Source organism: Onthophagus taurus, chromosome 6 (genome assembly GCF_036711975.1).
Source record: "Onthophagus taurus isolate NC chromosome 6, IU_Otau_3.0, whole genome shotgun sequence".
Taxonomy (NCBI): domain Eukaryota; kingdom Metazoa; phylum Arthropoda; class Insecta; order Coleoptera; family Scarabaeidae; genus Onthophagus; species Onthophagus taurus.
This window is the reverse complement of record NC_091971.1, coordinates 11,536,494-11,564,379: the sequence shown is the minus strand read 5'-3', so window position 1 is coordinate 11,564,379 and position 27,886 is coordinate 11,536,494. Positions and strand designations below refer to the sequence as shown.

The 27,886-nt window shown below is 32.7% G+C and overlaps 5 protein-coding genes across 6 annotated transcripts; 2 read left to right on the top strand and 3 right to left on the bottom strand.

Annotated features, from left to right (window-relative positions):
* Positions 1 to 269: 269 nt before the first annotated feature.
* LOC111424277 (uncharacterized) lies at positions 270 to 5,666 on the top strand. 2 transcript variants are annotated; one of them, XM_023057769.2, is made up of 5 exons: positions 309 to 452; positions 913 to 993; positions 1,179 to 1,335; positions 1,393 to 1,550; positions 5,180 to 5,666. In XM_023057769.2, the coding sequence occupies exons 1-5, from the start codon at positions 396 to 398 to the stop codon at positions 5,357 to 5,359; spliced, it is 633 nt and encodes a 210-aa protein (XP_022913537.1). In that variant the 5' UTR covers positions 309 to 395; the 3' UTR covers positions 5,360 to 5,666. The 2 variants fall into 2 exon arrangements, with proteins under 2 accessions (XP_022913539.1, XP_022913537.1); XM_023057771.2 differs by lacking the exon at positions 913 to 993 and having other exon boundaries at positions 270 to 452.
* Positions 5,667 to 6,470: 804 nt separating this feature from the next.
* LOC111424273 (procathepsin L-like) lies at positions 6,471 to 9,511 on the bottom strand. The gene is made up of 4 exons (XM_023057766.2): positions 9,438 to 9,511; positions 9,265 to 9,384; positions 8,858 to 9,205; positions 6,471 to 7,217 (listed from the first exon to the last, which is right to left on the bottom strand). Exons 1-4 carry the CDS (start codon positions 9,438 to 9,440, stop codon positions 6,648 to 6,650), a joined length of 1,041 nt encoding a protein of 346 aa, XP_022913534.2. The 5' UTR covers positions 9,441 to 9,511; the 3' UTR covers positions 6,471 to 6,647.
* Positions 9,512 to 9,631: 120 nt separating this feature from the next.
* LOC111424275 (mitochondrial ribosomal protein S22) lies at positions 9,632 to 10,821 on the bottom strand. Its single transcript, XM_023057767.2, has 2 exons — positions 10,669 to 10,821; positions 9,632 to 10,615 (listed from the first exon to the last, which is right to left on the bottom strand). The coding sequence occupies exons 1-2, from the start codon at positions 10,781 to 10,783 to the stop codon at positions 9,693 to 9,695; spliced, it is 1,038 nt and encodes a 345-aa protein (XP_022913535.2). The 5' UTR covers positions 10,784 to 10,821; the 3' UTR covers positions 9,632 to 9,692.
* A 175-nt stretch (positions 10,822 to 10,996) lies between these two features.
* LOC111424272 (angio-associated migratory cell protein) lies at positions 10,997 to 12,317 on the top strand. The gene has a single exon (XM_023057765.2). The coding sequence runs from the start codon at positions 11,086 to 11,088 to the stop codon at positions 12,250 to 12,252; it is 1,167 nt and encodes a 388-aa protein (XP_022913533.2). The 5' UTR covers positions 10,997 to 11,085; the 3' UTR covers positions 12,253 to 12,317.
* A 9,047-nt stretch (positions 12,318 to 21,364) lies between these two features.
* On the bottom strand, positions 21,365 to 27,240 carry LOC111424370 (glycoprotein 3-alpha-L-fucosyltransferase A). Its single transcript, XM_023057876.2, has 3 exons — positions 27,165 to 27,240; positions 22,444 to 22,908; positions 21,365 to 22,397 (listed from the first exon to the last, which is right to left on the bottom strand). The coding sequence occupies exons 2-3, from the start codon at positions 22,889 to 22,891 to the stop codon at positions 21,448 to 21,450; spliced, it is 1,398 nt and encodes a 465-aa protein (XP_022913644.1). The 5' UTR covers positions 22,892 to 22,908; positions 27,165 to 27,240; the 3' UTR covers positions 21,365 to 21,447.
* Between the last annotated feature and the right edge of the window lie 646 nt (positions 27,241 to 27,886).

Sequence of the window (27,886 nt, the reverse complement as noted above, 5' to 3'; positions counted from 1 at the left end):
TAAAATGTGTAAAACATTTTTAAATTTTTAATTTTTCGAGGTTAATTACCTGATTACTGGTTATGTTGGTAATTAGATGACAACTTTTTTAAATTTATTATCATTTTAATTAAAAAAATATCTTGTTGCTTATGAATTAAATGGAATCTAAATTTTTGTTTTATAAAACTATCATATTAATTTGTTAATAACAATAATTAAAATTAAATGTAAAAAAATGAAACCGATTTAACCGCCATCTATTGAGTAAAACCGAAAATTATATATTCGAGTACTTTTTCGATCACGTGACCCACGCTGTCCGCCATTTCTGGTATAAACAACGGGGCCGGTTGTAACCGTCAGTTCGTGTTTGTGATTATAACTGATTTATAGTGAGTTTTTATTAAACGAAAATGTCAGAAGTCGACACAGTAAGCGCTAATAATGCTGCGAACGATGAGAACAATCAGGTAAATAAATTATTTCCGTCGTTTTTGAAAGTGTAACCGTGAGGCATCACCAGCAATGTGTTAGGTTCTTACGTGCACATTGTCATAAGGGAAACAAACGTGAACGTTATTTTAATATATATTAACAACTCCGATAACGTTAATTAGATAGATAGATTTTACGATTTTAATAAGCGATTAACGTTAAAAAAAATCAAAGCAATTTAGGTTGTGTAGTAGGCTATGGGTTAAGTTAGGACGTACGTTTTGAGGTAGTTTGATTTCGTTTATACGGGCGCGTTGCTCGTACGTATGTCTTTGATCGATTCGCATTCTTCACTTGTTTTGGAGGGAAAATTATTAAAGTTTTAAAATGTTGCTGATGGTTTTTTGCCATTTAAAAGCTTCTTTCTTTTAGAAAGGTGTACAATACGAAATAAATAGTATATTAATTAACAAATCTTTCTTTTTGTTTGTTAAGCATGGTAAAAGTAAACAGAAAAGAGCCCCGAGGATATCGACGATAGATCGGGCTAGAGAAGAAAGTGAAGCTATTACAAAGGTATTTATTTATATTTTTTAAACGAAACTTTATTTCGTTTATTGTACTTTTTCTCAAAGAAGAATCTTTGATCAAATTTTTTTTTTGAAATTATTCGTTTTTGTTTTAAAAATTTTATAAAAATCCCTCAAAATCACTTTGTGAACATTCTAGATAGCATTATTATGTATTTATTTTTAATTTAGGGTCTTGGCCCTACGATTGAGGGTCGCCGTCGTACAAGATCCGCTGCGAAAGGTGTAACAACTCCAGCTACACCTCCTCCACCAGTTAAAAAAGAGAAGAAAACGCCCTCCACTAATTCTAAACCTGTAAGAGGAGGAAAAAGTAAATATTCCTCAGGTATGATTATTAAACAATTATAGGAGGTAGAGATTTAATTTGGATTACATTTTTTAGCTCGTGGGCGTCCCAAAAGGAATATATCAGAGGAAGCTGATTCTCATGATGAATCTAAAGATGAATCAAATGAAACTGGAGATAATAAAAAAGATGATGAAATGAAAGATAGTAGCGATAAAGAAGAAACAGGGAATAATAATGCTGATACAACTAAAGTATGCTTTTTTTTGTGCAATGAAATCTTGATATAATGGACAAAACGTTTTTATGTCATACTAATAATATTTATTTAATACATTAGTAGGCCAACCAAAAATATGCTCCAAAAATGGTAGTTTAAGCGCTTAAAAATGTTTTATCAAAAGCAAAATATGCTATAAGGTTAAACAAAGTAAATGAAAGATGATATAAAAATTAAAAGAGAATAAGAAAATACAAAAAAGACAAATAGAAAATAAAACAGAAACTGTTTGCTCATCAAGAACAAACTGTCTGTAAGTGTAAATTTAAATGCTAACGCTTTACTGAGGTTATTTCTGTGGATCCTTTACTCAAACATCTAGAAATTGCTTTCAAAATAGAAAAAACATAATTTTTTGAAATAACCGTAGCCATTTTTTTCTTTACTAACTTGTCAGCTTCACTGTTTATACTATTAATTAGGTTTGAGCTTGTGTCACTTCTTCAACCTGTGTAGAAAGTAGAAGCCCTGTTTCCAATGTTTTTATTGATGCGCTGAAGAAGCCATAATTTGATGCAATGAAAATCAAGTCTGATTTTATTGTATTGTCATTTAGTAGGTCCTTTGAAATTTTAATTGACGCAGCATCCTCTTCATCTAATGCATCAAACACATGCATCAGTAGGGTAACCAAAAATATGCTCCAAAAATGGTAGTTTAAGCGCTTAAAAATGTTCTATAAAGATCAAAATATGCTGCTTAAGTATGAAAATATACTCTATAAAAAATTGGAATGAAATATTAAAATATTGATATCTTTTAAATCTTTAGGTGAGGTTAAACAAAGTAAATGAAAAATGATATAAAAACTAAAAGAGAATTAGAAAATATTGAAAGAAATACAAAACACAAATAGAAAATAAAACAAACTGTTTGCTCATCAAGAATAAACTGTCTGTAGGTGCAAATTTAAATGCTAACTCTTTACTGAGGTTATTTCTGTGGATCCTTTACTCAAACATGTAGAAATTTCTTTCAAAATAGAAAAACCATGGTTTTTTGAAATAACCATAACCATTTTCTTCTTTGCTAACATAGCAGCTTCACTGTTTATGTCATTAATTAAGTCCTGAGCTTGTGTCACTACTGCAATCTGTATAGAAAGTGGAAACCCTGTTGTTTCCAATGTTTTTATTGATGCGCTAAGGTCTGATTTTATTGTATTGTCATTTAATAGGTCCTTTGAAATTTGAATTGACGCAGCGTCCTCTTCATCTAACGCATCAAACACATTCCCAATTATTTCGAAGTTCCTAGGGAGTAGTTGCCAGTTGTGGAGGAAGAGCATGACAAAGCACTATTTCATTAAAAATTGCTTCTCTTGACGGCGCTTTTAAAAATACATTTTTATATATATTTGAGGTATATATTTATACCTCAAATTTGCACACAAACTCAATGAAGTCCATGTGCAAGACAAGTTAAGTGTGTCATTTTTGGATAAAACGTTTGTACAGTCTGAGTTGCTTTTACCATGTGGGAAACAACATCTGACACAAAGAGTAAAATCATGTCTTTGTTGAAAAAAGCATTGCAATAGTGCTATGATTCGCTTTATTAAGCACGAAACAAAAATCGTTGTTTAGCAACTGATCATGAACCAAAAAACTGTTGCGTCTGTTGTTTCGTCCATTGAAATCCACAAAAAGCGACCGTTCCTGCATTTCTGTATGTAGTCTATGGTATTTTTGTAAAGTTGCTTCACATATTTTGTGCAAAATCTATTTTATGATGGTACTTTGTACTCTGTATATGATTCTAGCAGCGATACTAATTTTTTGTTGCTTATTTTATATCAGCGGAAATTAGTGCGCTACATCTGCAAATTGAACATCTATTCATTTGGATGGGGAACATTCGGCAAAAAAAGCCTGATATTGATGTTTTGACAGCCATTTAGAAGCCGAATTAGCCGATTTATCTGGAGGTGGAAAGCTGAAGAAGCCACCAAGGAAAAAGCATGTTCCGCAAGCAAATTTAGATTCAATGGTAGCAGAAAATCCAATCAGGATTTATCAAGAAATGATGATAATCCCGATTTATTAAACGGAGTCGATCACGATGAAGAACATCTTATATAAGTTGAAGAAAAATCTAGTTCTAACAATGATACTTGCGGCGGGGTTAATTTGCTAAAAGAAAGATTAAAACTTTCCCACCGGAAGTTACCGTTAATATTCGTAAAAATGATACTGTGTTGAGTCCTACTCAAGTAGCCTCTCCCACTCCACCACAAAAACCTCAAATTGATGCAAATAATCAAAATCAAGAAATAAATGAAGAACCCAAACCAATAGAGTTGTCTGAAGATAATAAAAAATATTGGAATTATGTAACCAAAGAAGAAATGGTTATAGCAAAAAAAGGTGGTGACTAAGAAACAGCTTTAATGTATGTAAAAGTTATAAAAGCTGTTGAAAATGATCAAACTGTCGATGTAAGTGATATACCAGGTCCCTCACCTCCATATTACACTTTGAAAAGCCCACTTCTACAATGAAGGAAAGACACCCATTACTAATGAAGTGTTAAATAAAATAGTAACCTTGAGGCCCCTCAGGGCCTCCTCAACCTCAATCCTGTCAAACTGCATCTGACTCAAAGGAAGTTCTCCGTTTCCACGTAATCTACGTTCAGCTGAATTGGAGAAGGAGCAACAAAAATCGAAGAAAAGAAATCGGCGAACAATAAACATAGTATTATGAAGTTACCTTAAGTCTCATTACAAAATGTAAGACAACATTACAAAATACGAATAGAATAAATTAAGCATTTGCTAATTCAAAGTGTGGAATAATAGTTGCGTGACGTCACGAACGGGCCTTCGAGCTATGCACCTGTTCCCAGAATGTAGATTCTACCGTCTTTATGAGCGGTCTCTCTCGTCACCGCTACCTATAAGTAGATCCTTGATGAACCTTAGTATTGCTTCAAGGTCTTGTCTCTTTATGTCGGTAGGTGTACTTTACCGAAAATTTTATATCTTAGGCGACCTCTGGCGACGCATTCACACAGTATATGTTCAACAGTCGTTACAAAGTTTGATCCTCAGCTTGTTCAATGTGGTAGAGATGGTATTTTAAGGGCGCATGGCCGGCCAGGAAGCCTGAACCTTACGTTTTCTGTAACCTGGAAGTTCTTTCCAGCGTAAGGCTACATTTGAGGCCTCTCAACTATTGATTGTAGTCCACAACCGGGTTGGGGTCTAATAAAAAGCGTTTTCGCTGCCTCTTTGGCCAGCTTGTCCATCTTTTCATTGCCCTCAATGTCTCTGTGACCTGGAACCCACCATAAAGTGACATCATTGCCCCTAGTGAGTTCGCTCAGCTTACTGGTACACTGTCTGATCACCTTTCTATCCTTATTCTAGGTTCAAAACGGTGCAGAAGTTTATAGCAAGAACTTCTGCTTGAAAAATGATTATGTCCAAGGTGACTACCGCCCTTTCTATAAGTATAAACCCACATACACTGAACGCAACGTCTGTATCTATCCTACTTTGTGTGTTTTTAAAATGTTTTAATCCGTTATATCAAGATTTTATTGAATTTTAATTAAAGAGAAATCCTTTATTAATTTTTTTAATTAACTTTGTTTATTTAGGTTGAGTCTGAATCTAAAGCAACAGAAAATGGAGCAAAAGAAGATAGTACAGATGCAACTTCGTCAGAACAAAAGAGTGATGATGAAATAAATAAAGATGAGGAAAATTCTAAAGAGGCTGCCCCATCAACGGAAGAGGCAACAACAGATGCTGATGAGGAAAAGCCTTCCTCAGAGTAAAAATGTTGTGTGATGATGGACGTAATATCTTTTTACTGTAGGTTAGCTTATATAAGTAATGTTTCCGTGGTGTAATTTTACCAATTTTGACAACAATTTAAAATTAAAAATACTATGTATCACAAATATACAAAAAAAAAGAATTTTTTTGTCTTAAGTTGAATAAATTTTTCTGTTGGTATCAATTTTTAAGTTAAACTCTTAATAGAATAGATTTATGAAATGTATATCTCGTCCAAATGGTAAAAGTACATTATCAAAATACACAGTCATTTCATGTACACTGAATGAAAGGAAATGATTTTTTTTAAATAATTTTATTATTTACTACTAATTGAAATGATTTAGATTTAGACTAGATAGAGAGCAAATTGGTGGTGAATTAATATTTTTATTAAACAACATTGATTGAGTAACCTACAGTTTTTGTCTTCAACTTTCGTTAAACTATTATGATTAATGACAAAAATAATTAAAGTAAAGATGTTTATGTTTCCGATTTGTTACTAATGTTATCAAAAAAAAAATAAGTGAATCAGTGCATATTTTGATATAATGTGCCTGAAATTATCCTTTTACAACTGAAAAAACGAAAAAATATTTAAGAAAAATAATATATAAGGCTATTCTTCGCCAAAAAATTACAACATTTTGAAACGAAAAGTTATTAACAAACACTTAAGTAACAAAAGCAAGAAAAATAAATGTTTTAGTTTATATCATTTAAAAATGGAATAAATTTTTTGTTCGTATTATCATCTTTTATTGGTGTAAAAATTAGATTAACCCTTTTTACGCTGTAATAATGCAGCCAGTCCCCTTTGAGGTGCTTAGCAGCTATGTGGCTGAGATTAGCTGCATTTAGGCATCTGTAGCTTTGAAAGGGTTAATCGAAAAAGAGAATTAATAAACGCGGAGAGTAGACTATTGTTTGTATTTTTATAGAAGTCAGTGTAATATATTTCGTTTGTTCTTTGTCTTAGAATATTTAGTTAATAAAAAACTTACGTGAAAAGTAGCATTTTATGATTTAACAAACGTATGTAAGGTAAATATTGTACGATTTAAAAATTTCATTATAGATACAATTTTATTGAATAAAAATAAACTACAAAAAATATGTATTGTTCTATCTTAATTATTAATATCTTATTATTAAGTTAATCTAAATCTTTAAACATAAAAGGATATACTTATAAATGCGTAACCTTGTATATTTGGTTAAAAAAAAATACAAAAACTAAATTTTTCATTAACTCTATCATTATTTGATCAAAAAGTTATGTTTTTAAACTAACGGATAACTTGCAGCTGTAGCAATTCCGCAATTATTTCCCTTATTTCTTGCCATTAAAATGTATCCTTTATCACCCCAAGTTTCCCCCCATGAATTTTTAACGATCCAATAATCCAATTTAGTTTTTTGATCCCGATCATATCCAACAGCTAAGACTGCGTGATCCAAATACTTAGCACTACAAGTTGGTTCATAATAAACGCCTTGTTTGTAAAATTGAAAACCTGGGTGACTCGCATCGATCGCAACGGAAATTGGTCCAAGAGTTGCTACAGCAGCTTGTAAAGCGGTTTCATTTCCTGATCTAATATCAACGAATCCTTTATCACTCGCTCCTGAATGACTTGGATTGTATCTGCACGGTTCTTCTTCGCCATCGTACGGATATGAATCTTCAGTGTCAATTCCGTGGTTGTATTTAATATATTTAAAAGCGTTGTCCATTAAGCCACCATCACAACCATGGTTGCCGAATTTTTCTGAACAATCTACCAAGTTTTGTTCGCTTAATGAAATTAATTTATGGGTTTTACGAAAATTTTGGCCTTCTAATGATCCAGTCTAAAAAAAAGTTTGATTTTACTTATTATATATTTACTTATTTAGCCGTCTTTAGAGACGTGCGGCTAAACCCAAATGATTCTAGTTCTAAGTATAGTGTTAGTTCTAGTTTTAATTCAATAAAAATATGCAACATAGTGACATTTTATGCTAAATAGCGCCTGGAAAAATAATTTCCAGATCCTACTAAATATGGGATCCCAAACGGAGGTGGACAATGGTACAACAAATCAAAAAGAGGAGAAGGCCACGGAGCCCATATTCATCGATGAGGTTCAAGCCGTAATTGCGGCACTTCAAAACAGAAAGGCGCCAGGGATCGATGGCATACTAGCAGAAGTGCTGAAGGTTGGAAGTGAGGAGTTGGCAAGGAGAATTTATACACTGCTGCAAAGGGTTTGGGAACAAGAAAGCTTGCCTGAGGAATGGAGAAAGACAGTAATATACCCCATATATAAGAAAGGAGACAAGCTTGCATGTCGAAACTATCGTGGCGTTTAAACATATCCTGAACCAAAAACTGCAACCTTTTGCCGAAATGTCATAGGCGAGTACCAAGCAGGATTTAGAAAGGGAAGATCCACCATAGACCAAATATTTACCGTAATACTAAATAAAGCCTGGGAATATGACATCGATGTGTATAATATATTTGTGGACTTTAGGCAGGCTTACGACTCCATTAATAGACAACAGCTGTTCAAGATCATGGAACACTTTGCAATCCCAGCAAAGTTGATACTACTTTTTTGAAGCAGAAAGATTGGTTGGCCCCCACCCTTTTTAATCTGGTGGTGGAATATGGTGGCTTGCTAATCAACAAATCAGTTTAATTGGCGGAGTATGCGGACGACATAAACATAATGAGCTGAAGACTACGCGCTGCATAGGGGGCTTATACCATGCTGAAGGATGGTGCTGAAGCGGTGGGGCTTAGGATCAAAACGGAGAAGATAAAGTTACTGCTACAGACGAGGAGAAACATCAGCATCGAGACATCGAAAAATGACAACATAGAAAGGGTGCCTCACTTTATATACCTTAGTGTAGAATTATCTGGGCTGGGTACAAAAGAAGGAGATCAGTCCTGGCCAATAGAACATATTCTGCATTGACCCCTATATTTAGATCTAGGTATATACAAAACAATCATTAGACCGATTGTAAGCTATGGGAGTGACGAATGGACGCTGATGCAAAAGTTGACGGAAAGTGCGAATGTCTTCGAGAGAAGGAGAATCTTGAGGAAAATATTTGGGCCAGTTCGGGAGGAGGATGGATGGAGATCAAGATACAACCGCGAGTTGCATGAAATTTGTAAAGACCCGCCACTGACACAGTTCGTCAGACTCCAACGCCTAAGATGGCGTGATCAGAATAGGAGAAATGAGTGCCTGGACGACTGATCGGTAGAAGAATACAGGGAATGAGACCGCGATTAAGATGGGAGGAAGCAGTCGACCGGAACGCTAGGGAGATGGTCGGGAGTAGCAGTTGGAGGAGAAGCTGAGGGAGGCCACGGCTCGATACGGACTGTAGAGCCAAAGATGAATGAATAATATTAACATATATTTAATTATATTCATGTTGAAACATATTTTTGTATATTCCATCATAAATAAAATTCACTGCATACATACCGCACTAAAAGCCCAACATGAGCCACAATCCCCTTGATCTTTAACTTCAGTAACAGCTCCTTTTTTTCTCCAATCCACCCATAATGGTAAATCAACATTTTCCGGGGGTAAAAATGTGATTTCATCGTTTGAGTCAACTTCGTTTTCATCCCTCATTAGATATCCATTCATTTGCTGCACAAATTCACCGTTTAATAAATCAGCAAATTGATTTAAACCCACGTTATAAGTTAATAGCCCTTTTTCGTAGTTTTCTTGATGAACCGTGATGAAATGTAGATTTTCGGTAAATATTTTGAATCGAAATTGAAATTCATATTCAGAATTGTAAGATTTGTTGAATGTGGTCTACAAATAAATTAATTTAAAAATTTCTTAATAAAATTGATTTGATTTTTTTTTTTTACTTTCCAAGTATTGAATTGTTGTGTAACGATTTCTTCAAAACCACGATGTTTTAGTTGGAAATGAGCACAATTTATGTAATTAAATAAGATAAGAGGTAAAATAAAAAGGTAAGCGGGCGACTAAAAAATTTTTTTGATATTAATTTAGGGAGAAATCAAACAAAGATTCTTACCATTGTCGTGAATCACAAACTGCAACGAATATTACTAAATGATTTCTTTCCGCTCGTATTTATGCCGAGCTATTTATACCATCTGAAACGTTTCGGGACTTTCCCCTTTTAAGAACACAACTTTTATTTGTTATTTTTCATAATCTCTTTGTGAAAATGAATCATATCAACGTTTACTTAAATGATTTACAAAATTGAACCAAATAAAAAGCTTTTTTATTTTATTAATATTTATTAAACAATATCTTTCTTAAATTAAACAACACCATGAGCTCTTTTAATCCCTTTTTCTAACTCAATACGTTCGCGTAATAATTCTTTGTAAGCTTGAACAGCTAATTCTAAAGGAGCCTTTTTCTCTGAGTACTTAGCAATATACTCTTCAACACTTACTAAATCATCAGTTTCTTTAAAATCTAACCTAACATTATGTATTTTACAATATAAGTTTAATAAAACGTTCGCCTCTGTTACATTTTCAGTTTGAATCAGTTCTAATAATAAATTATCGATGATTTTGTGCCAAACTAAAAAGAAACACATTGAACCAAAATGCCTTGTTGATCGTAAACAATCAAAATGATGATTATCATTGATATATTGATAAGTTATGCTTGTAAATTTTTGATATTCAACGGAATCTGGTTCAAATTGAACACAAGTTTTGTCCAAAATGAATTTATATTCTTTGCGTTTTAATAAATCTTCAAAATAAATATCTTGAAACATTTGGGGAATTCTGTATTTTTTCCCTTGTAATGGGAAGTAAATTTGATTCATTCGTTCTCTGGTATCCCAATCAGCATGTCTTAAAGTACCACAGGGTTCTCTTATAACAATAAGCCTTTCAGAATTATTCAAACCAAAAGTGATATCGGTAAAAACCATTTTTGATTCTTCTAAACCCTTCAATGCTGGATCACAGGATATTATTACATCTATAGGTTTCCTTATTTTAATTACAGGTGGTATTTGAATTATATTCTCCACTTGATTCTCAGCATCTCTCATTGCTTCTTGAAGTTGATCTTCTGTTAAAAATTTTTGAGTGGGTATCGACAATAGTCTTTGTCCCATTTTGCGCCTGCGAAATACTACATCCAAATTAATTCTAGTCAAGGTTTTTAACAAAGATTGGGTCTCTTTGTTGAAGAATAACGGAGATGGATCTTTTTCATCTAATTAAAAAAAAATCATGAATTTATGAAAATTAAGAAATATAATATCTTACTATATTCTTTAGAAGCGTAATTTAAGTTTCTTAAGCTTATTAAGCTGATTAAAGGAGATTTTTTAAGGTCATTTCTGTTAAATAAATGATTTCTTAAACATCTTATTGTGGCCATGATTAAAGGTAACCTCACTTTTTTTGATTGTTCTAGTCTCCCTAAAATCCTAAAAGTTTATTATTGAAGTGATATTTAATTAAAATCAATTTGTTACAACAATAATTTGATATATTTTATTAAAAATATAAATTAAATCATTTATAGATTTAATTTTTTTATTTAATTTTGGGGAATATAAATATTTATAGTTGTCGATACTGCTTTAGTGTCAAAAATGTCATAAAGTTCTGGCATGCACTTGTTAGGTTAGATTTGATTTTATTCAAATTTGTTCGTTATTTAGAACAAAACGTTTCAAAATGAATGGTTTTAACGACAATAAATTACCCGATTTTGGGGATGACGTAGAAGTTATTTATATGCAAGATGAATTAGAAGACCTAGTCGACGAAGAGGAAACTGAATCATTTCCAGGAGTTGATGAAATTGAGACATCAGACTTAGATAGCGATATTATTTTTGATGCCGAAGTAGTCGATTTATCAAAATTATCCTTTTGCGGGCATTCTAGTTCAGTGTTTTGTGGCGATTTGAGCCCTGATGGAGAAATTGTCGCGACGGGAGGTGGAGATGATATTGCTTATATTTGGCGATCGAGTAATGGAGAAGTTTTACTGGAATGTACGGGTCATAAAGACTCCGTAACTGAGGTTGCTTTTAACTACAACGGTCAATACGTTGCTACGGGTGATATGGGGGGGTTGATTCAAGTTTGGAATGTTTTTGAGAAGTTGTTGGTTTGGTGTTTTGAAGGGGATGATTTGGAATGGTTAACTTGGCATCATGCTGCTAATGTTTTAATCGCTGGATCTCAATCGGGTGATGTTTTTGTTTGGCAAATCCCACAAGGGAATTCCAAAGTTTTGGGTTCACATGGAAGTACTTCTACATGTGGAAAGTTATTGCACGATGGTAAAAGAATCGTCGTTGGTTATGGTGATGGAAATCTTAAATTGTGGGATATAAAAGAAGCTTCTGTTATTTGGCAAATACCTGATTTGGTCGATATTACTTCTATTGAAACTAATTCTGATGGATCTTTATTAGCTATAGCACCTGTATCTAAAGTTATCAAAGTTTCTGATGGTAAAGTTATAGGTGATTATTGTACTACAGAAAAACCGGACATAGAGGCAATACTTTTTGAGGATGAGTTGGGGATTTTAGTCACCGGTTGTTTATCTGGACAAATTTCTGTTTGGGATGTAGGAAAGAAAACACTTCGCCATAAAACTGAAATTGGATTTACTATAACGTGTTTCGCATGGGGAACAAAGGGTATACTAGTTGTTGGCACCACCAATGGATCTATTTATATATACGACGTGCGATCGGGGACTATTTTACGCACTATAACAGGACATAAAGATGATATTTTAAGTATGAAAGTAGCTAAAGATAAAAGTTTTGTACTCACCACTTCTGATGATTGCTCAGCGAAAGTATTTAATATTAACTCTAATTAAAATAAGAAAAGAACTGTTTGTATTTTGATCTATTTGTTAATAAAGATATACTTTTTGCTATTAAAGTTATTTTTTTGTAAGTCCCTGTATTAATCGAGGTTTTACTATAATTACACTGCGCAGTTGAGTGTTTCAAATATGCCTTCCATTTTTCTACAATGCGTTACGTTTTTTTTTATTCAAGTGACTCGCTGCTGACTTAGGATTTTATAGGGCAAACAGCATGTTTGCTTATTGTAATAATATAGCCGAACATATGGCTGCTATGGACATACAATATATTGCACAACAGTGGAGTTTGTTTATTAACTCTTCTAAAACAACATTAAAAGCAGTCCCGTTGCGAAATAATAATTATTTGAAACGTCAAAATTTCAAAAAACGTCAATTTAATTAAATTTTTTAGGACTTTGTAAAGGTTTGACATAAAAAAAACGTAAACAAATTCCTTTTTTCCTATGATTTAAGCATAAATTAGTTAATTTTCGTAAAAAAAACATGACGTTTCATAAAATTGACATTTAACTTTGACAAATTGTTGTGAAGTTGGTTACAGTTGGTAACATTGAATTTGTGTCACATTGACATTTAAACTTTATTTAAAAGAATCAATTTATGGAATCAATTTCAACAGTAGTCGTGAATTAAGTATAGTATTGTACTCAAATATAATGAGCTATATACAGGGTGATTTATAACATACGGAGCAGACTAAAAGGGTACGCACTAGAGGTATAACTGAATAATGTTTTGTTAAAAACTTAATAGAGATATCGCATGTTAATTTTTTAAATAATTTAATGTCCATTTTTGAGAACCGCTGATATTCAGTAAAGAACAATAATGGAGCTGTAAAACTAGACAATTTATTGTTTCAGCAGTTTTGTTATTTTAGATAATACGTAATTTGTTAAAAAAAATAATAGATGTTAATTTATGAAATGTCTAATAATAATGTTTTAAATGCAAAATTACAAAATCTCTAATCAATTATTTAGCTACTCTAAAATTGCAGCCATAAAGGATAATCAGCGGGAGTGAGTCCTTGCACCTTTTGCAAATCGTAGGGGTATAAACCATTATTTTTCAATGTACGCCAAACAAAGTTCATGGAAACTTCGAATTGGTGAGAAATTTGACGAGTACTAGTACTTGCATCTGCATCAACAGTTTCTAGATTTTCTTCTTCTACATTCACTCCATATCTGTTTGGTCTACCGCCACCAAGACCTCTTCCCCGCTGGACTAACAGAAGAAAAGTGTTTTCTGAAGGCATCTGTCGATTTGGAAATCGTTTCAAATACAGATCTCTTGCATGTGCAGCGTTTTCTCCAGCAACTCCATAAACAAAAAGCACATATACGTATTTCTCGTTACTGTAAAGTGCCATTGTACTTTTTGATTTGTAATAGTTCTAATTTTGACGTTAAATGACATGTCCGCTGCAAAGCAACCAAGCCATCTGGATTGGCAGCAATAAAAACATGTTTTTGAGCGTTTTAACAAATTTTTAAATAGCTGTAACTGCTATATTATAAAGATTTTATTATTTTTGTTAATTATGTATTGTTTAAGTAACCCCAAAATATTCTCAGTTTGCATTTAAACGTAATATTTTATTATTTTTTGTTTTACGTATATTTTATTTTATACATATTTTCTTACTTACAATTAGTGCGTTTTATTTTAGTAAAATGACGTAAGTTTTATTTGAAATGTTTCGAGAAAACGAGTAATTTTTTTATTGAAAGGTTGAGTTTTAAACCCAAAAAACGATTTAAAACCGCTTCGCCCCGCCGTCTTTACATTTTTTGTTTATTCACCTCCAGTTTTCCTTCTTCACACAATAAATTAAGGAGGGGATGTTTGGAAGTTGATTCGCTAAGAACGCATTTTAGTTAATGTGCGGGCATTTAAGGTGATAAAGTAGTTTCGAAAAATAAAAATTAATACTTGAATTAAGTGATAAATACGTGCTATATTTATGCTAAGTGTGAGGTGATGTTAGTGATGTGATATAGTTGAGATCATCGGATTGCTATTCTATGGATGTTAAAAAGTATCGTATTAATTCATTTTTTTTGTCACAATAAATTAATTTTTCTTTTCTTTTCAGCTGAGCTTCGAAGTAAAATCCAAGGGAAACAACATCCATTCGGTGAGTCGTTTTCAATTCTATTAATTTACCAAAACATATCGGGATAATTCGCGATTTGAACGGTGTAATGTTGCCAGATAAAAATCGTTTGAACGCTACTCATTGGATTTGTACTTGAAAAACGGTACCATTCAATCATTTTTTTCATTTTGGGCTTGAAAAATTATAAAGCTTTAATTATTAATATTGGCAAAACATGAAATAATTTGAAATTGAGTCTAAACCATCCTAAATAATACTAGTATAATCTACTTCAAGCTTTTTAAGGGGGGAGTCTCTTTTTTTATATCAAATAAAACGATTCCTTTGGGAATTTTGGCTGCCAAATTGTGTGGTATTTCAATTTAATCTTTGCATATGTTTTCATGATATTAAATCTTCATTAAATTTGTTTTAAAATATTTTTTATTTCATGATGATATCTCAATTCGTTCTTGAGATACGATTTTTTTTAAATTTATATTTCATGACACAAAAAATAAGGGATGATGCATAATCCAACGTCTTGGCTGCTTCGTTTTAATTATTTGTTGGACACCTGATTCTTTTGCAGGAAGTCTTAAACAATGAAATTCGATTAGTGCGTTTTATTTTAGTAAAATAACGTACATTTTATTTGAAACGTTTCGAGAAAACGAGTAATTTTTTTATTGAAAGGTTGAGTTTTAAACCCAAAAAACGATTTAAAACCGCTTCGCCCCGTCGTCTTTACATTTTTTGTTTATTCACCTCCAGTTTTTCTTCTTCACACAATAAATTAAGGAGGGGATGTTTGGAAGTTGATTCGTTAATAACACATTTTAGTTGATGTGCGGGCATTTGAGGGTGATAAAGTAGTTTTGAAAAATAAAACTTATTACTTGAATTAAGTGATAAATACGTGCTATATTTATGCTAAGTGGTGTTAGGTGATGTTAGTGATGTGATATAGTTGAAATCATCGGATTGCTATTCCATGGATGTTAAAAGTATCGTATTAATTCATTTTTTTTGTCACAATAAATTAATTTATCTTTTCTTTCTAGCTGAGCTTCGAAGTAAAATCCAAGGGAAACAACATCCATTTGGTGAGTAGTTTTCAATTTTATTAATTTAACAAAACATATCGGGATAATTCGTGATTTGAACGGTGTAATGTTGCCAGATAAAAACCGTTTGAACGCTACTCATTGGATTTGTACTTGAAAAACGGTACCATTCAATAATTTTTTTCATTTTGTGCTTGAAAAATTATAAAGTTTTAATCATTAATATTGTCAAAACATGAAATAATTCGAAATTGAGTCTCAACCACCCCAAATAATACTAGTATAATCTACTTCAAGCTTTTTATGGGGGAAGTCTCTTTTTTTATATCAAATAAAGCGATTTCTTTGGGAATTTTTGGCTGCCAAATTATGTGGTATTTCAATTTAATCTTCGCATATGTTTTCATGATATTAAATCTTCATTAAATTTGCTTTAAAATGTTCTTTATTTCATGATGATATCTCAATTCGTTCTTGAGATACGATTTTTTTAAAATTTATATTTCATGACACAAAAAATAAGGGATGATGCATAATCCAACGTCTTGGCTGCTTCGTTTTAATTATTTGTCGGACACCTGATTCTTTTGCAGGAAGTCTTAAACAATGAAATTCGATTAGTGCGTTTTATTTTAGTAAAATAACGTACATTTTATTTGAAACGTTTCGAGAAAACGAGTAATTTTTTTATTGAAAGGTTGAGTTTTAAACCCAAAAAACGATTTAAAACCGCTTCGCCCCGTCGTCTTTACATTTTTTGTTTATTCACCTCCAGTTTTCCTTCTTCACACAATAAATTAAGGAGGGGATATTTGGAAGTTGATTCGCTAATAACGCATTTTAGTTGATGTGCGGGCATTTAAGGGTGATAAAGTAGTTTTGAAAAATAAAACTTATTACTTGAATTAAGTGATAAATACGTGCTATATTTATGCTAAGTGTGAGGTGATGTTAGTGATGTGATATAGTTGAGATCATCGGATTGCTATTCTATGGATGTTAAAAGGTATCGTATTAATTAATTTTTTTGTCGCAATAAATTAATTTATCTTTTTTTTCCAGCTGAGTTTCGAAGTAAAATCCAAGGGAAACAACATCCATTTGGTGAGTCGTTTTCAATTTTATTAATTTACCAAAACATCGGGATAATTCGCGATTTGAACGGTGTAATGTTGCCAGATAAAAACCGTTTGAACGCTACTCATTGGATTTGTACAGGGTGTCCCAATTTCGATGTCCGCATAGGCTATCTCCAAAACTAAAAGAGATAGAAAAAAAGTAGCTTACATGTCACGATCTCGTTTTTCGAGAAAATGCTAATGCCGAAAACTCCTAACAGCTATCGTCTTTTGTTTTCGCCCTATCGGCAAAAACTGCAAATTTTGCGAAAACGACAATCGCGAATATCTCACTTACTATCAAAGATGGAGTATTATAAATAAAACATTATATGGGCAACTTTTTACGAAGAATTCAGTGGCGTAAGTAGAATTTTTTTCCCATCTTTTATATTCGAGATTTTAAACGTAACTTTATATTTTTAAACGGAAACCATAGTTGGCTATGACCTAAAATAATTTATTATTTTCTTCTGATAACAAATATATATAGTTTGTGGGGTATATTTCTTATGGTTATTGAATAATTAACAAAAATTCATTTTGTTCTGTCTAAAACTAATGTATGTATTTAGAAGTTAATGTTGCTATGGTGATAACCATACATACTATGATGGAACATAATGTATCAAATAATTGCCAAAGTTTGTATTTAAAAATTCGATATCAACTCTGGCATTATGTGCTGGCATTATGCACCAGCGTGTTAAGTGTCAAAGTATAACAAAACTGAATAAAACTTTACAATGAATTTCGAAAATTATGAAAAATGTAACATGATGGAATGCTATATGTTATCAGATAACAATGCGACGTTAGCCGCGGAATTTTATTTCACAAGATATCCAGAAAGAAGACAACCGCACGTAAGAACCTTCAGCCGGTTAGCAGAAAATTTAATGGATATTTGGTCCTTCCCCAAACCACATACAAAAACATACCAAAATGACCTGCAAGAGAAATTGCAACAAGACGTCTCACCCAAAAGCCGCTGCTCCCGAATATGAAAGAAAAATAAGTATAAACTATACAAAGCGGGGCTAACTCATTATTTACGTGCCGGAGATGTCAATCTAAGATTAAAATTTTGTAGATGATATTTAGAAAAATTAAATAATCTGCTGTTTGTTCAAAACGTCATCTGGACCGATGAAGTCTCTGAGTGTTTAAAGAAGATTGGGGTTCAATGTATGGTGGTGTGCCTTTTTAGATAATAGAGTTTTGGCATATAGTATCTACCATAAAAACTTAAACTCAGGGAAATACCTCAATATATTAAGGCAGCACGTTGAGCCTTTAGTCGACAATTTGCCACTAAATATGTCTCAAATGATATATTTTCAATATAACGGAGCACAAGCACATAATGCCAGAGTTGTTAGTGAATTTTTAAATACTACTACAAACTCAAGGACAATAAAATCTAACAGGACTGCTACATCCATTGTTATGACAGCATACCCGCAAACTACGTCACACCATTTTCCACGCCCAGCTGTTGTTATGGTCTATGCGTTTGCTGTGTGTTTTTAGAGGTTATATCCTAGACGTATTCATATTAGTTTTGAAGTTTTATGTTTTTAGAGGTATTAATGTCTATCATATAACCTCTAAAAACATAGACAGTTATCTACCAGGCGTGGCAAATAGTGTGACGTAGAGTGCAGGCAACCAACCCATAGTCGACTACAAAAATACAATGGATGTAGCAGTCCTGTTAGATTCTACTGTCCTTGCTACAAACTTTGCCAATAATTGGAAACAATGCTTTCCCTCATGGTATGGTTATCACCATAACAACATTAAGTTTTAAATACATACAATAGTTTTACAAAGAACAAAAAAAATTGAACATTATATTCCATCATAGTATGTATGGTTATCACCATAGCAACGTTAACTTTTAAATACATACATTAGATTTAGATGGAACAAAATTAATTTTTGTTAATTATTCAATAACTATAAGAAATATACCCCACAAACTATATATATTTGTTATCACAAGAAAATAACAAATTATTTTAAGTCATAGCCAACTATGGTTTCCATTTAAAAAAATAAAGTTACGTCTAAAATCTCGAAAATAAAAGATGGGAAAAAAATTCTACCTACGCCACTGAATTCTTCTTAAAAAGTTACCCATATAATGTTTTATTTATAATACTCCATCTTTGATAATAAGTGAGATATTCGCGATTGTCGTTTTCGTAAAATTTTCAGTTTTTGCCGATAGGGCGAAAACAAAAGACGATAACTGTTCGGAGTTTTCGGCATTAGCATTTTCTCGAAAAACGAGATCATGACATGTAAGCTACTTTTTTTCTATCTCTTTTAGTTTCGGAGATAGCCTATGCGGACATCGAAATTGGGACACCCTGTACTTGAAAAACGGTACCATTCAATCATTTTTTTCATTTTGTGCTTGAAAAATTATAAAGCTTTAATTATTAATATTGTCAAAACATGAAATAATTTGAAATTGAGTCTAAACCACCCCAAATAATACTAGTATAATCTACTTCAAGCTTTTTAAGGGGGGAGTCTCTTTTTTTATATCAAATAAAGCGATTTCTTTGGGAATTTTTGGCTGCCAAATTATGTGGTATTTCAATTTAATCTTTACATATGTTTTCATGATATTAAATTTTCATTAAATTTGTTTTAAAATATTTTTTATTTCATCATGATATCTCAATTCGTTCTTGAGATACGATTTTTTTAAAATATATATTTCATGACATAAAAAATAAGGGATTATGTATAATCCAACGTCTTGGCTGCTTCGTTTTAATTATTTGTTGGACACCTGATTCTTTTGCAGGAAGTCTTAAAGAATGAAATTCGATTAGTGCATTTTATTTTAGTAAAATAACGTACATTTTATTTGAAATGTTTCGAGAAAACGAGTAATTTTTTTATTGAAAGGTTGAGTTTTAAACCCAAAAACGATTTAAAACCGCTTCGCCCCGTCGTCTTTACATTTTTTGTTTATTCACCTCCAGTTTTCCTTCTTCACGCAATAAATTAAGGAGGGGATGTTTGGAAGTCGATTCGCTAATAACACATTTTAGTTGATGTGCGGGCATTTAAGGGTGATAAAGTAGTTTTGAAAAATAAAACTTATTACTTGAATTAAGTGATAAATACGTGCTATATTTATGCTAAGTGTGAGGTGATGTTAGTGATGTGATATAGTTGAGATCATCGGACTGCTATTCTATGGATGTTAGAAGGTATCGTATTAATTAATTTTTTTGTTACAATAAATTAATTTATCTTTTCTTTCCAGCTGAGTTTCGAAGTAAAATCCAAAGGAAACAACATCCATTCGGTGAGTCGCTTTCAATTTTATTAATTTACCAAAACATATCGGGATAATTCGCGATTTGAACAGTGTAATGTTGCCAGATAACACCGTTTGAACGCTACTCCTTGGATTTGTACTTGAAAAACGGTACCATTCAATCATTTTTTTCATTTTGCGCTTGAAAAATTATAAAGTTTTAATTATTAATATTGTCAAAACATGAAATAATTTGAAATTAAGTCTAAACCACCCCAAATAATACTAGTATAATCTACTTCAAGCTTTTTAAGGGGGGAGTCTCTTTTTTTATATCAAATAAAACGATTTCTTTGGGAATTTTTGGCTGCCAAATTATGTGGTATTTTAATTTAATCTTTTGCATATGTTTTCATGATATATAGTTACTTATTTAAAAAGAATTGTTTATAGAAAATAATCTTTCTATTGTCCCTCAACCAAGTTGGTGCGTGGATTGTCTAAGTTGCTGGTTGACACAATATCTATCATTTCAAGATCTGAAACTCAACAATCAAATGATGTTTTCTATATACTTGTGATTATCGTTTAAACTAGAACTAAGCAAAAAAAACATTATTGGCAAAATGGTGCCTAGTTAAATTAAGATAATCGATTTTGTTCTTGAAATCGATAAGTTTATTGCAAAAAAAAAAGATATGTATATATCGTATCAGTTTCTCTGTAGGTCATACGATAGAAAGATGCTATTTGAAAGTGCAGTTCAAATTTCAAGTCAATCGAATGAGTAGTTTTTTAGGAATCGTGTTAACCAGATGTAAAAAGGATATTTCGAGAAAAATGCACTTACAGTTTCGTGTACTACAATGTTATGCGTGCCTTTTTGTGATTTCAATAGAAGAAACTATCACGAATCGAATGACGTATAGATCTTGATAATCGAGTACATCGTTTACGAGTTATGACTACTTAAAGAATGTCGTTTTTGTGTTATTTTCGTGTACCTTTGAAAAATTTTTGCGTTTTAGCGGAATTCGAAAGAGATTTCGAATCGGGCATATCCACTTTCGTATTGGCCAAAGATTAAGCTTTCGAATGAGACATTGTTTATCGAAATCGGTTGACTGGTTTTCTTGTTATAATCAAAATACTATACATATAAAATCCTATCTAATTGGGGGTAGAGAAATGGGGACTGACTTCGCATAATTGTAGTGATTGTCGGTTTTACAATCATTATGTTTTAGTGTTGCTTTATTTGGATCATAGTCAAGGAGAATAAAAAATAGTTCTTTTTCGCTCGAAAAAACTCGTAAATTATTATTACTAATATGTACAAGAGTTTAAAATGATATAATATAATCACATATCAGAAAGGGATTCCGGTTAACTACCGGAAATTATATAACAAATATTCTTTATTTATTGGCTAATTTGACTAGTTAATTAATGCTTAGATCCGGTTCATATTGCTTTCTCGTTTCCGGTTACGAAACAAAATCTTCACCAAACAATCACTTCCATTCACCTTAAATCATCATAACCACCAGCAAACTTTAATAATCTCGAATATTTCATCTCATTTTTTTAATCATGTGCGTTCAATCACGGTTGATTCCTCCAAGATTTTGTAGTGCATACACCTGGACCTCTCCACCAATCATCCACGTCTTCGTAAACTCTTTGAGTGGTGTGTGGGGCATGGAGCATGGTGCATAATCGACACCAAAAGTATGTATTAACAAATTCCCCAGTTCCTTTCCATTGAAAATATGAATTGTATAAATCGTCGTCTTTATCCAATCGGTGAAGATAAGCTGCTAATTCTTTAGGATTTGCGAACTCATCAACGTGTATGTAAGATCCTTGCGGGGCGCTTCTCTCGTAATCCTCCGGCTTTGCACCCATGACAATCGGTAAAACATTTCTGCTTAAACCGTTAATGTAAAACTTTTCCGTTATGTAATCGCGACAGTTCGAATTTTCAAAGGCCAAATAAAATTTGTATTCTTTATCTAAAAGTTCGAAACACTTTTTATCTGATCTTGGACATTTCAACGGACCGCAACCGCCGTAAATATCGACTGGAATGTATTTCGCCAGTTCCCTAGCGTATTCTAATCTACCGTTTCTTGCGCCACAATTAGATACGAACCAAGCCACTTTTTTCGTTTTATTTGCTGCGTAATCTATTATTTGAGGCATTTGACGAACGTCTGGATCATAATAGGTCCATCTTTCATATGGAGCAACTATATCACTATCTCTTCGATACGTGGCAGTCCAATTAATGGCATCCTTTACTTTAACGTATTGGGTATGATAAGGACATTCGAGGTAGTAAAGGATCCATACTTGATGTGGAGGTCTATCAGCCCAAGTTGATGCAAAATGATCTTTGTAAAGTACGGCGTCGACGTCTTTTGCTTTGCTTTGGTCATCAATTAGTGAACACCTATTTACTGGACATTCATCAAAAGTTCTTGGTCCTGTTTCTTTATTCCATTGCCTAACTCCGTTGTAGACCAAAATAACTTTTTCGGGGGTGTCAATACCTACAAAAAAATGTTATTTTTGAATTTTGATGTAATAATTTTTTACCTTCATAGTCATCGGGAATATACATTAATTGATCAACAATTCTATCACCAGGGCTTTCATTTGGAAACAACGTTGATAATCCAACGGATTTTCTTGGGTAAACATCTCCGTTTTTAAAAAACCATAATTTCCTTTGTGGTATTAAATTAGCTTCGGTAGGAAATGGTTCTTTGATAAGTTTTGGTGGTGGTGTATGCGACGATACCTTTCTATAAACTTGTTGTTGCGCTCCTTTTGTGTTGAACGTCGACTGTTGATGTGCGTCTTTATTCTGTGATGATGGTTGCGATGGCGTTTCAGTAATCGGCGCATTATTATTATTATTGTTATTTGTTGATTGTTGAGCCGACCACATTACTCGTCCGAAACAGAATGTGAAGAACAGCAACAGGCCTCCCCAGAACAGTACGCCAATGAACAACCTACGTACCGATAACCGCGGAGGCATGTTTACAACCCCATTACCTAATTTATCAAAACACAATCATATTGATTAATAATATATTAAAAAAATGTCGATTTTTATTGTTGTAGTTTTTGATTGATGACATTTGAAATTAAAATTTTTTGCTCTATATATACTAAAATTTACACAACTGAATAAGCTAGCAATTTTAAGGTGATAAGAGTTGAAATATAGTATGGAGTCTGTTATGGAAATTTTTACTTTAAACGGTTCTTTCATGGTAAATATTTGCGTTACGATGAATAATAACTATTCAAATTCTTTAGTGGTTGTGTTATTTGTGTCCTGTTTTTCTAAGTAGGGATATTTAAATTATTTATGGAATTTATTTAAAGAAAAGTGTCGTTTATTAAATATAACTAATTATGCAAAATTAATAATTAAAAAAAAAATTTTGAATTTGCCGCGTTTTTTATTTACCCAATCTGTCAACATATGACAGTTACCTTTTTAATCTGTCAAAATAATGAAACGAAACAACAAAAATTAAAAATAATTTGTTCTAAATTAGTGAATAACTGGAAATGTGCATTTTAAAGGAAGTAATATAACTAAATAGTGCAAAACATGTAAGTAAACATTTAGTCGTAAAACGGTGTTTTGATAGTACGTCGTCGTCGTCTACTTAACGGTTAAAACCTTGTTGACCTATACCTATCTAATTTGCTTCTTATTACCCTATCAAAGGCCTTGGTGTAATCAATGAATGCGATGTGTGTTTCCATATTTAGCTTCCTTCTCTGTTCTATTATTTACTATAATGTGAAGACACAATTTACCTCTTCGAAATCCATTATGTTCCTCTTTTAAGAATGTTTCAGCGATTATTTGTGTAAAACGGTATTTTGATAGTACTTAAATCCCAAATGAGCTACTAAAATATAGAGGAGACAGTTTAATAACCGAAATAACATCGCTGATAAACCAAATTTTAACTGAGCAAAAAGTACCAAATGCATGAAAAACAAGCACCTATTTAGCACCATGCTCAAACTAGTAACCAAGATTGTCACAACCCAAATTAATTCCATTACAACACTGCCCGAAGAAGAACAAGGTTTTAGGTCAGGAAGGTCCTGCGCAGATGTTGTAATAAACCCGTATTTTTATGTTTTATTGATTTACAATAAGATCAGATTAAAGGATGTCATAAATCTGCTATATAATCGCGGAATACCGAAAAATATAGTTAAAACAAGCAACAAAAATATCTATTCGGAAAACTCACTAAAGAAATTCCTGTAAATGCTGGTATTCGATAAGGGGATTCATTGAGTCCACTACTATTTAATCTTGTGATGGATGAAATCATAAAAAAAGTCAAGACGGACAGGGACTACAAAATGGGTGATCAAGAATTTGCAATCCTCTGTTATGCTGATGACGTGGTCCTTTTTATGGAAAACGAGAACGATCTACAGAGAAACCTACAAGCATATCCACTACTGCCCAAAAAACTAAATACAAAACAACATCGAAGAGCCACTTGTACCAGAACATAATAGAGCAGGTCATGACATTCAGGTACTTGAGAGTTGACCTATCAAGTTACGGTAATATTGAAGAGGAAGTATCCCAACAATACAGGAAAGCTGTAAAATCGCAGGCTACTTAAATGGCACTTTATGGAGGAACAATAAAATTGAGAATACATAAGACACCATAAGACCGATCATGACCTATACGGCTGAGACAAGACCTGACACGTCTATAACAAAATAATAAATAAATATTATTATTAGTGTCCATATAAATTGGACACATTAACGGAAGAAAGAATGGAATGCACACATAGAAAGAATGGGACAATATAGACTATTGCTAACTTGCGCACAGAATAGAGGCACCATTGACGAGGAACAGGCTTTCAGCCTGAGTGGAGGAAGAAGAAGTAAATGAATAAATAAGGAAATAGGAAATATCTTAGAGGATGTGCAGACCAGGTACTGAAGGTGGGTGTTAGAGTTGGCTAGGGAGACTCCGTGATATATAATCAGAGAAAAAATGAAGGTACATAAGGTGAGGGTGGAAACAACTGCAGAGCAGGGACAGGGATGTGGAAATGCAAGAGAGAGGAACGGAGATAAGGTAAAGTACCAAAGTACCTGATGACGTAGGGGGACGAGGTGGGGAAACGGTTGGTAGCCAGGTTTAGATGTGGTAATGAAAAATGGTACCTTATCTGTCAACATATGACAGTTACCTTTTTAATCTGTCAAAATAATGAAACGAAACAACAAAAACTCCTAAAATACCACCTCTTCCACATTGGACAAGCTGAGGATCAAACTTGTCGACTTTGCAATGAAGAGTCAGAAACGGCTGAACATATACTGTGTAATTGCGTTGCTAGAGGCCTCTCTGACACAAAATTTTAGGTAAAGCTGTTTTGACACCTACCTACCAACATAAAGCTAGAAGACCTTGGAGCAATACTAAGGTTCATTAAGAATCCACACTTATCCTAAACTTTTGGGGGATTAAAGTTACAATAGATCTTATAGGTCGCGGTGATGAGAGGGTCGCTCCCCTCAGCCCGGCAGCAATAATAATATTAACGTCATTTTATGAAGGAACAAACATCTACATGTTAACACAAAATGGAGAATATATAAGAGCACCATAAGACCGATCATGACCTATACGGCTGAGACTAGACCTGACATGTCTAAAAGAAAACGGGTGTTGGAAATAGCAGAAATGAAGATACTTCGCAGAATAATAAGCGAACACATAAGAACATTATGAGAAGTGGACAATTGGAACAAGGTGAAAAGAGCCAGGGATAAAACGCCGCTAGATAAACAAAGTCTAGGACGACCAACGAAACGATGGAGCAACAATTTGCACACAGAATTCATGCGTTGACGAAGAACAGGCAGAAAGAAGAAGAAGAAATTAATCTATAAATAAGGAAACAGGAAATATCTTATTGTTAGAGGATCTGCACACCAGGTACTGGAGATGGGTGTTGGGGTTGACTAGGGAGCCTCTGGAATAATAATCAGAGAAGAAATGATGGTACATAAGGTGACGGTTGAGGTGGATAACCGAGCGGTGCGTTTTGAGGTGAGGGTAGATTGAAGGGTGTACTGTAAAATCTTGGGGGAGTACTGCAGAGAGATTGAGGCAGTGCTGCAGAGAGATAGAAGCAGGAAAAGGTCGTTATGGGCAGCGAGAAAGGGAGGAATACTACAAAAGGTATTCAACGGGAAGGGGAAGAGGTTGGGCCAGATTTAGATGTGGTAATGAAGAAAGGGCCAATAAATATTGGATTAATTCGATGTTGGAGATAAGGCTTTTTACCATCTGCTGGTGGAGTGCAGTGAGTTGAGGGAAAAGGGCATGGATTGGAGGCAGATGATGACAGTGAGGAGACGTGGGGTGACAGGGAGAGGCTGATTAAAGGGACGAGAATTATATAAGTTATAAGTATTGTACTTAGTATACATTGTAACCAATTGGGAAACAATAAATTATTATTCAAAATAATTAATATTAAAAAAAAAAATTTTGAATTTCCCGCGTTTTTTATATACCCAAACTGTCACCATCTGTCAAAATTTGACAGTTACTTTTTGAATTTGTCAAAATGATGAAACAAAACAAAAATTAAAAATAATTTGTTCTAAATTATTAAATAACAGCAAAATAGTACGTAAATGAATAAATAAGGAAATGGTTTTACTTTAGTAAACATTAACGAGTGATAAAACTGATAAATATTATTTTTTTATAAATTTATTATTGAATATACTATTTTTTGCGGCAACGAGATCGAAAAATTTAAAACCACTATTCAAACAGATAGGAAGATTATTTTTAGTACAAACGTAAACTATAAGATGCTGCGGAACAGATTTTTCCAAAATATTTACATGTTGTCGTAACGATTTTCGTAGTAGAATTAGCGAAACATTTTCTGTGAAATCCGAACCGGTGGTTTTAAAATAATTTCTTGTTCAACTTCATACACAAATTAACACTGTAAAAGGACCACTGAAAACACTGAATTAGATTTTTTCCGCTTTAATTTTAATCAATCATGTTATTTCATACTTTTATCAGGCTCAACCATGGTTAATCTAAGATAACTGAGCAAATATCGCACATAAAAGTGAACCGTAAAAAAATAAATAAAAATAAATAAATTTCGTTTTATTTTTTGATTTTTTGAAATAGGAGAATTGAAATTTCGGAAACATGTCTTGTGGGTGTTATAATTGTTTTATTTTTGGATTGAAATGATACTTACCGGTAAATGTGTGCGAACCGAGACATGGTAATCAAGGGTTGACTTTACTCTATCACTTTCCTCGAGCGATGTCTAACCACCTTCTGAAACGGAAAATCTATAACGGGAGCGGGCGCAGGCGCCAAACGTGTCACAACGCGATACCGACAGACACATCGGCGACGAAGTTCCATATTTTCCCCCCATAGAAAATCCCCATGTACTAAAGTTACTCCATTTTAGTAACAGTTCATCTAACTCAACTAGATAAATCGATAAATAACCCGGAAAATATATTCAGAATCTAATATTCTTTCGAATTTTAAAATTCGTTCCATACAAAACTGTAATTTATTATTATTACCAAGAAGAACTTTTCCTTTTTCTATTTACAACAGAAAATTACACCCTATAGATTTTCTTGTCGAAGCGCATGCGTTTCTTCTTTCAGGTAAAATTTCAATTTTGAGTATAAAATATAAAAATGGGTTGCGTAATTTAAAAAAAAAATGATAATGTTGAATATTTGCGTTATATTTTTATTAAGATATCAAATAATCCGTGTTATCGTTTTATTAGTTTGACCTAAATACTTTAAATAGAGAAGATTTTTATATTCAGTATTCTTTTTCTTTGCTCTATCATAAATAAAATTATTGTTTGAAGAGTGTTCGAATTTAGAATTGTTTTAATTTTTTAACGGTTATTTGGATTTGTGAAAGCTTGAGATTTACAAACTGGCA

Coding starts and splice junctions, on each gene's coding strand:
- LOC111424277 (XM_023057769.2), top strand. CDS start 396: ATGTCAGAAGTCGACACAGTAAGCGCTAATAATGCTGCGAACGATGAG. Junction 994..1,178: donor AAAGTGAAGCTATTACAAAG/GTATTTATTTAT, acceptor TTTTTAATTTAG/GGTCTTGGCCCTACGATTGA. Junction 1,551..5,179: donor ATAATGCTGATACAACTAAA/GTATGCTTTTTT, acceptor TTGTTTATTTAG/GTTGAGTCTGAATCTAAAGC.
- LOC111424273 (XM_023057766.2), bottom strand. Junction 9,206..9,264: donor AACAATTCAATACTTGGAAA/GTAAAAAAAAAA, acceptor ATTTATTTGTAG/ACCACATTCAACAAATCTTA. Junction 7,218..8,857: donor CATGTTGGGCTTTTAGTGCG/GTATGTATGCAG, acceptor ACTTTTTTTTAG/ACTGGATCATTAGAAGGCCA.
- LOC111424275 (XM_023057767.2), bottom strand. CDS start 10,783: ATGGCCACAATAAGATGTTTAAGAAATCATTTATTTAACAGAAATGAC. Junction 10,616..10,668: donor TTACGCTTCTAAAGAATATA/GTAAGATATTAT, acceptor TTTTTTAATTAG/ATGAAAAAGATCCATCTCCG.
- LOC111424272 (XM_023057765.2), top strand. CDS start 11,086: ATGAATGGTTTTAACGACAATAAATTACCCGATTTTGGGGATGACGTA.
- LOC111424370 (XM_023057876.2), bottom strand. CDS start 22,891: ATGCCTCCGCGGTTATCGGTACGTAGGTTGTTCATTGGCGTACTGTTC. Junction 22,398..22,443: donor TATTCCCGATGACTATGAAG/GTAAAAAATTAT, acceptor ATTTTTTTGTAG/GTATTGACACCCCCGAAAAA.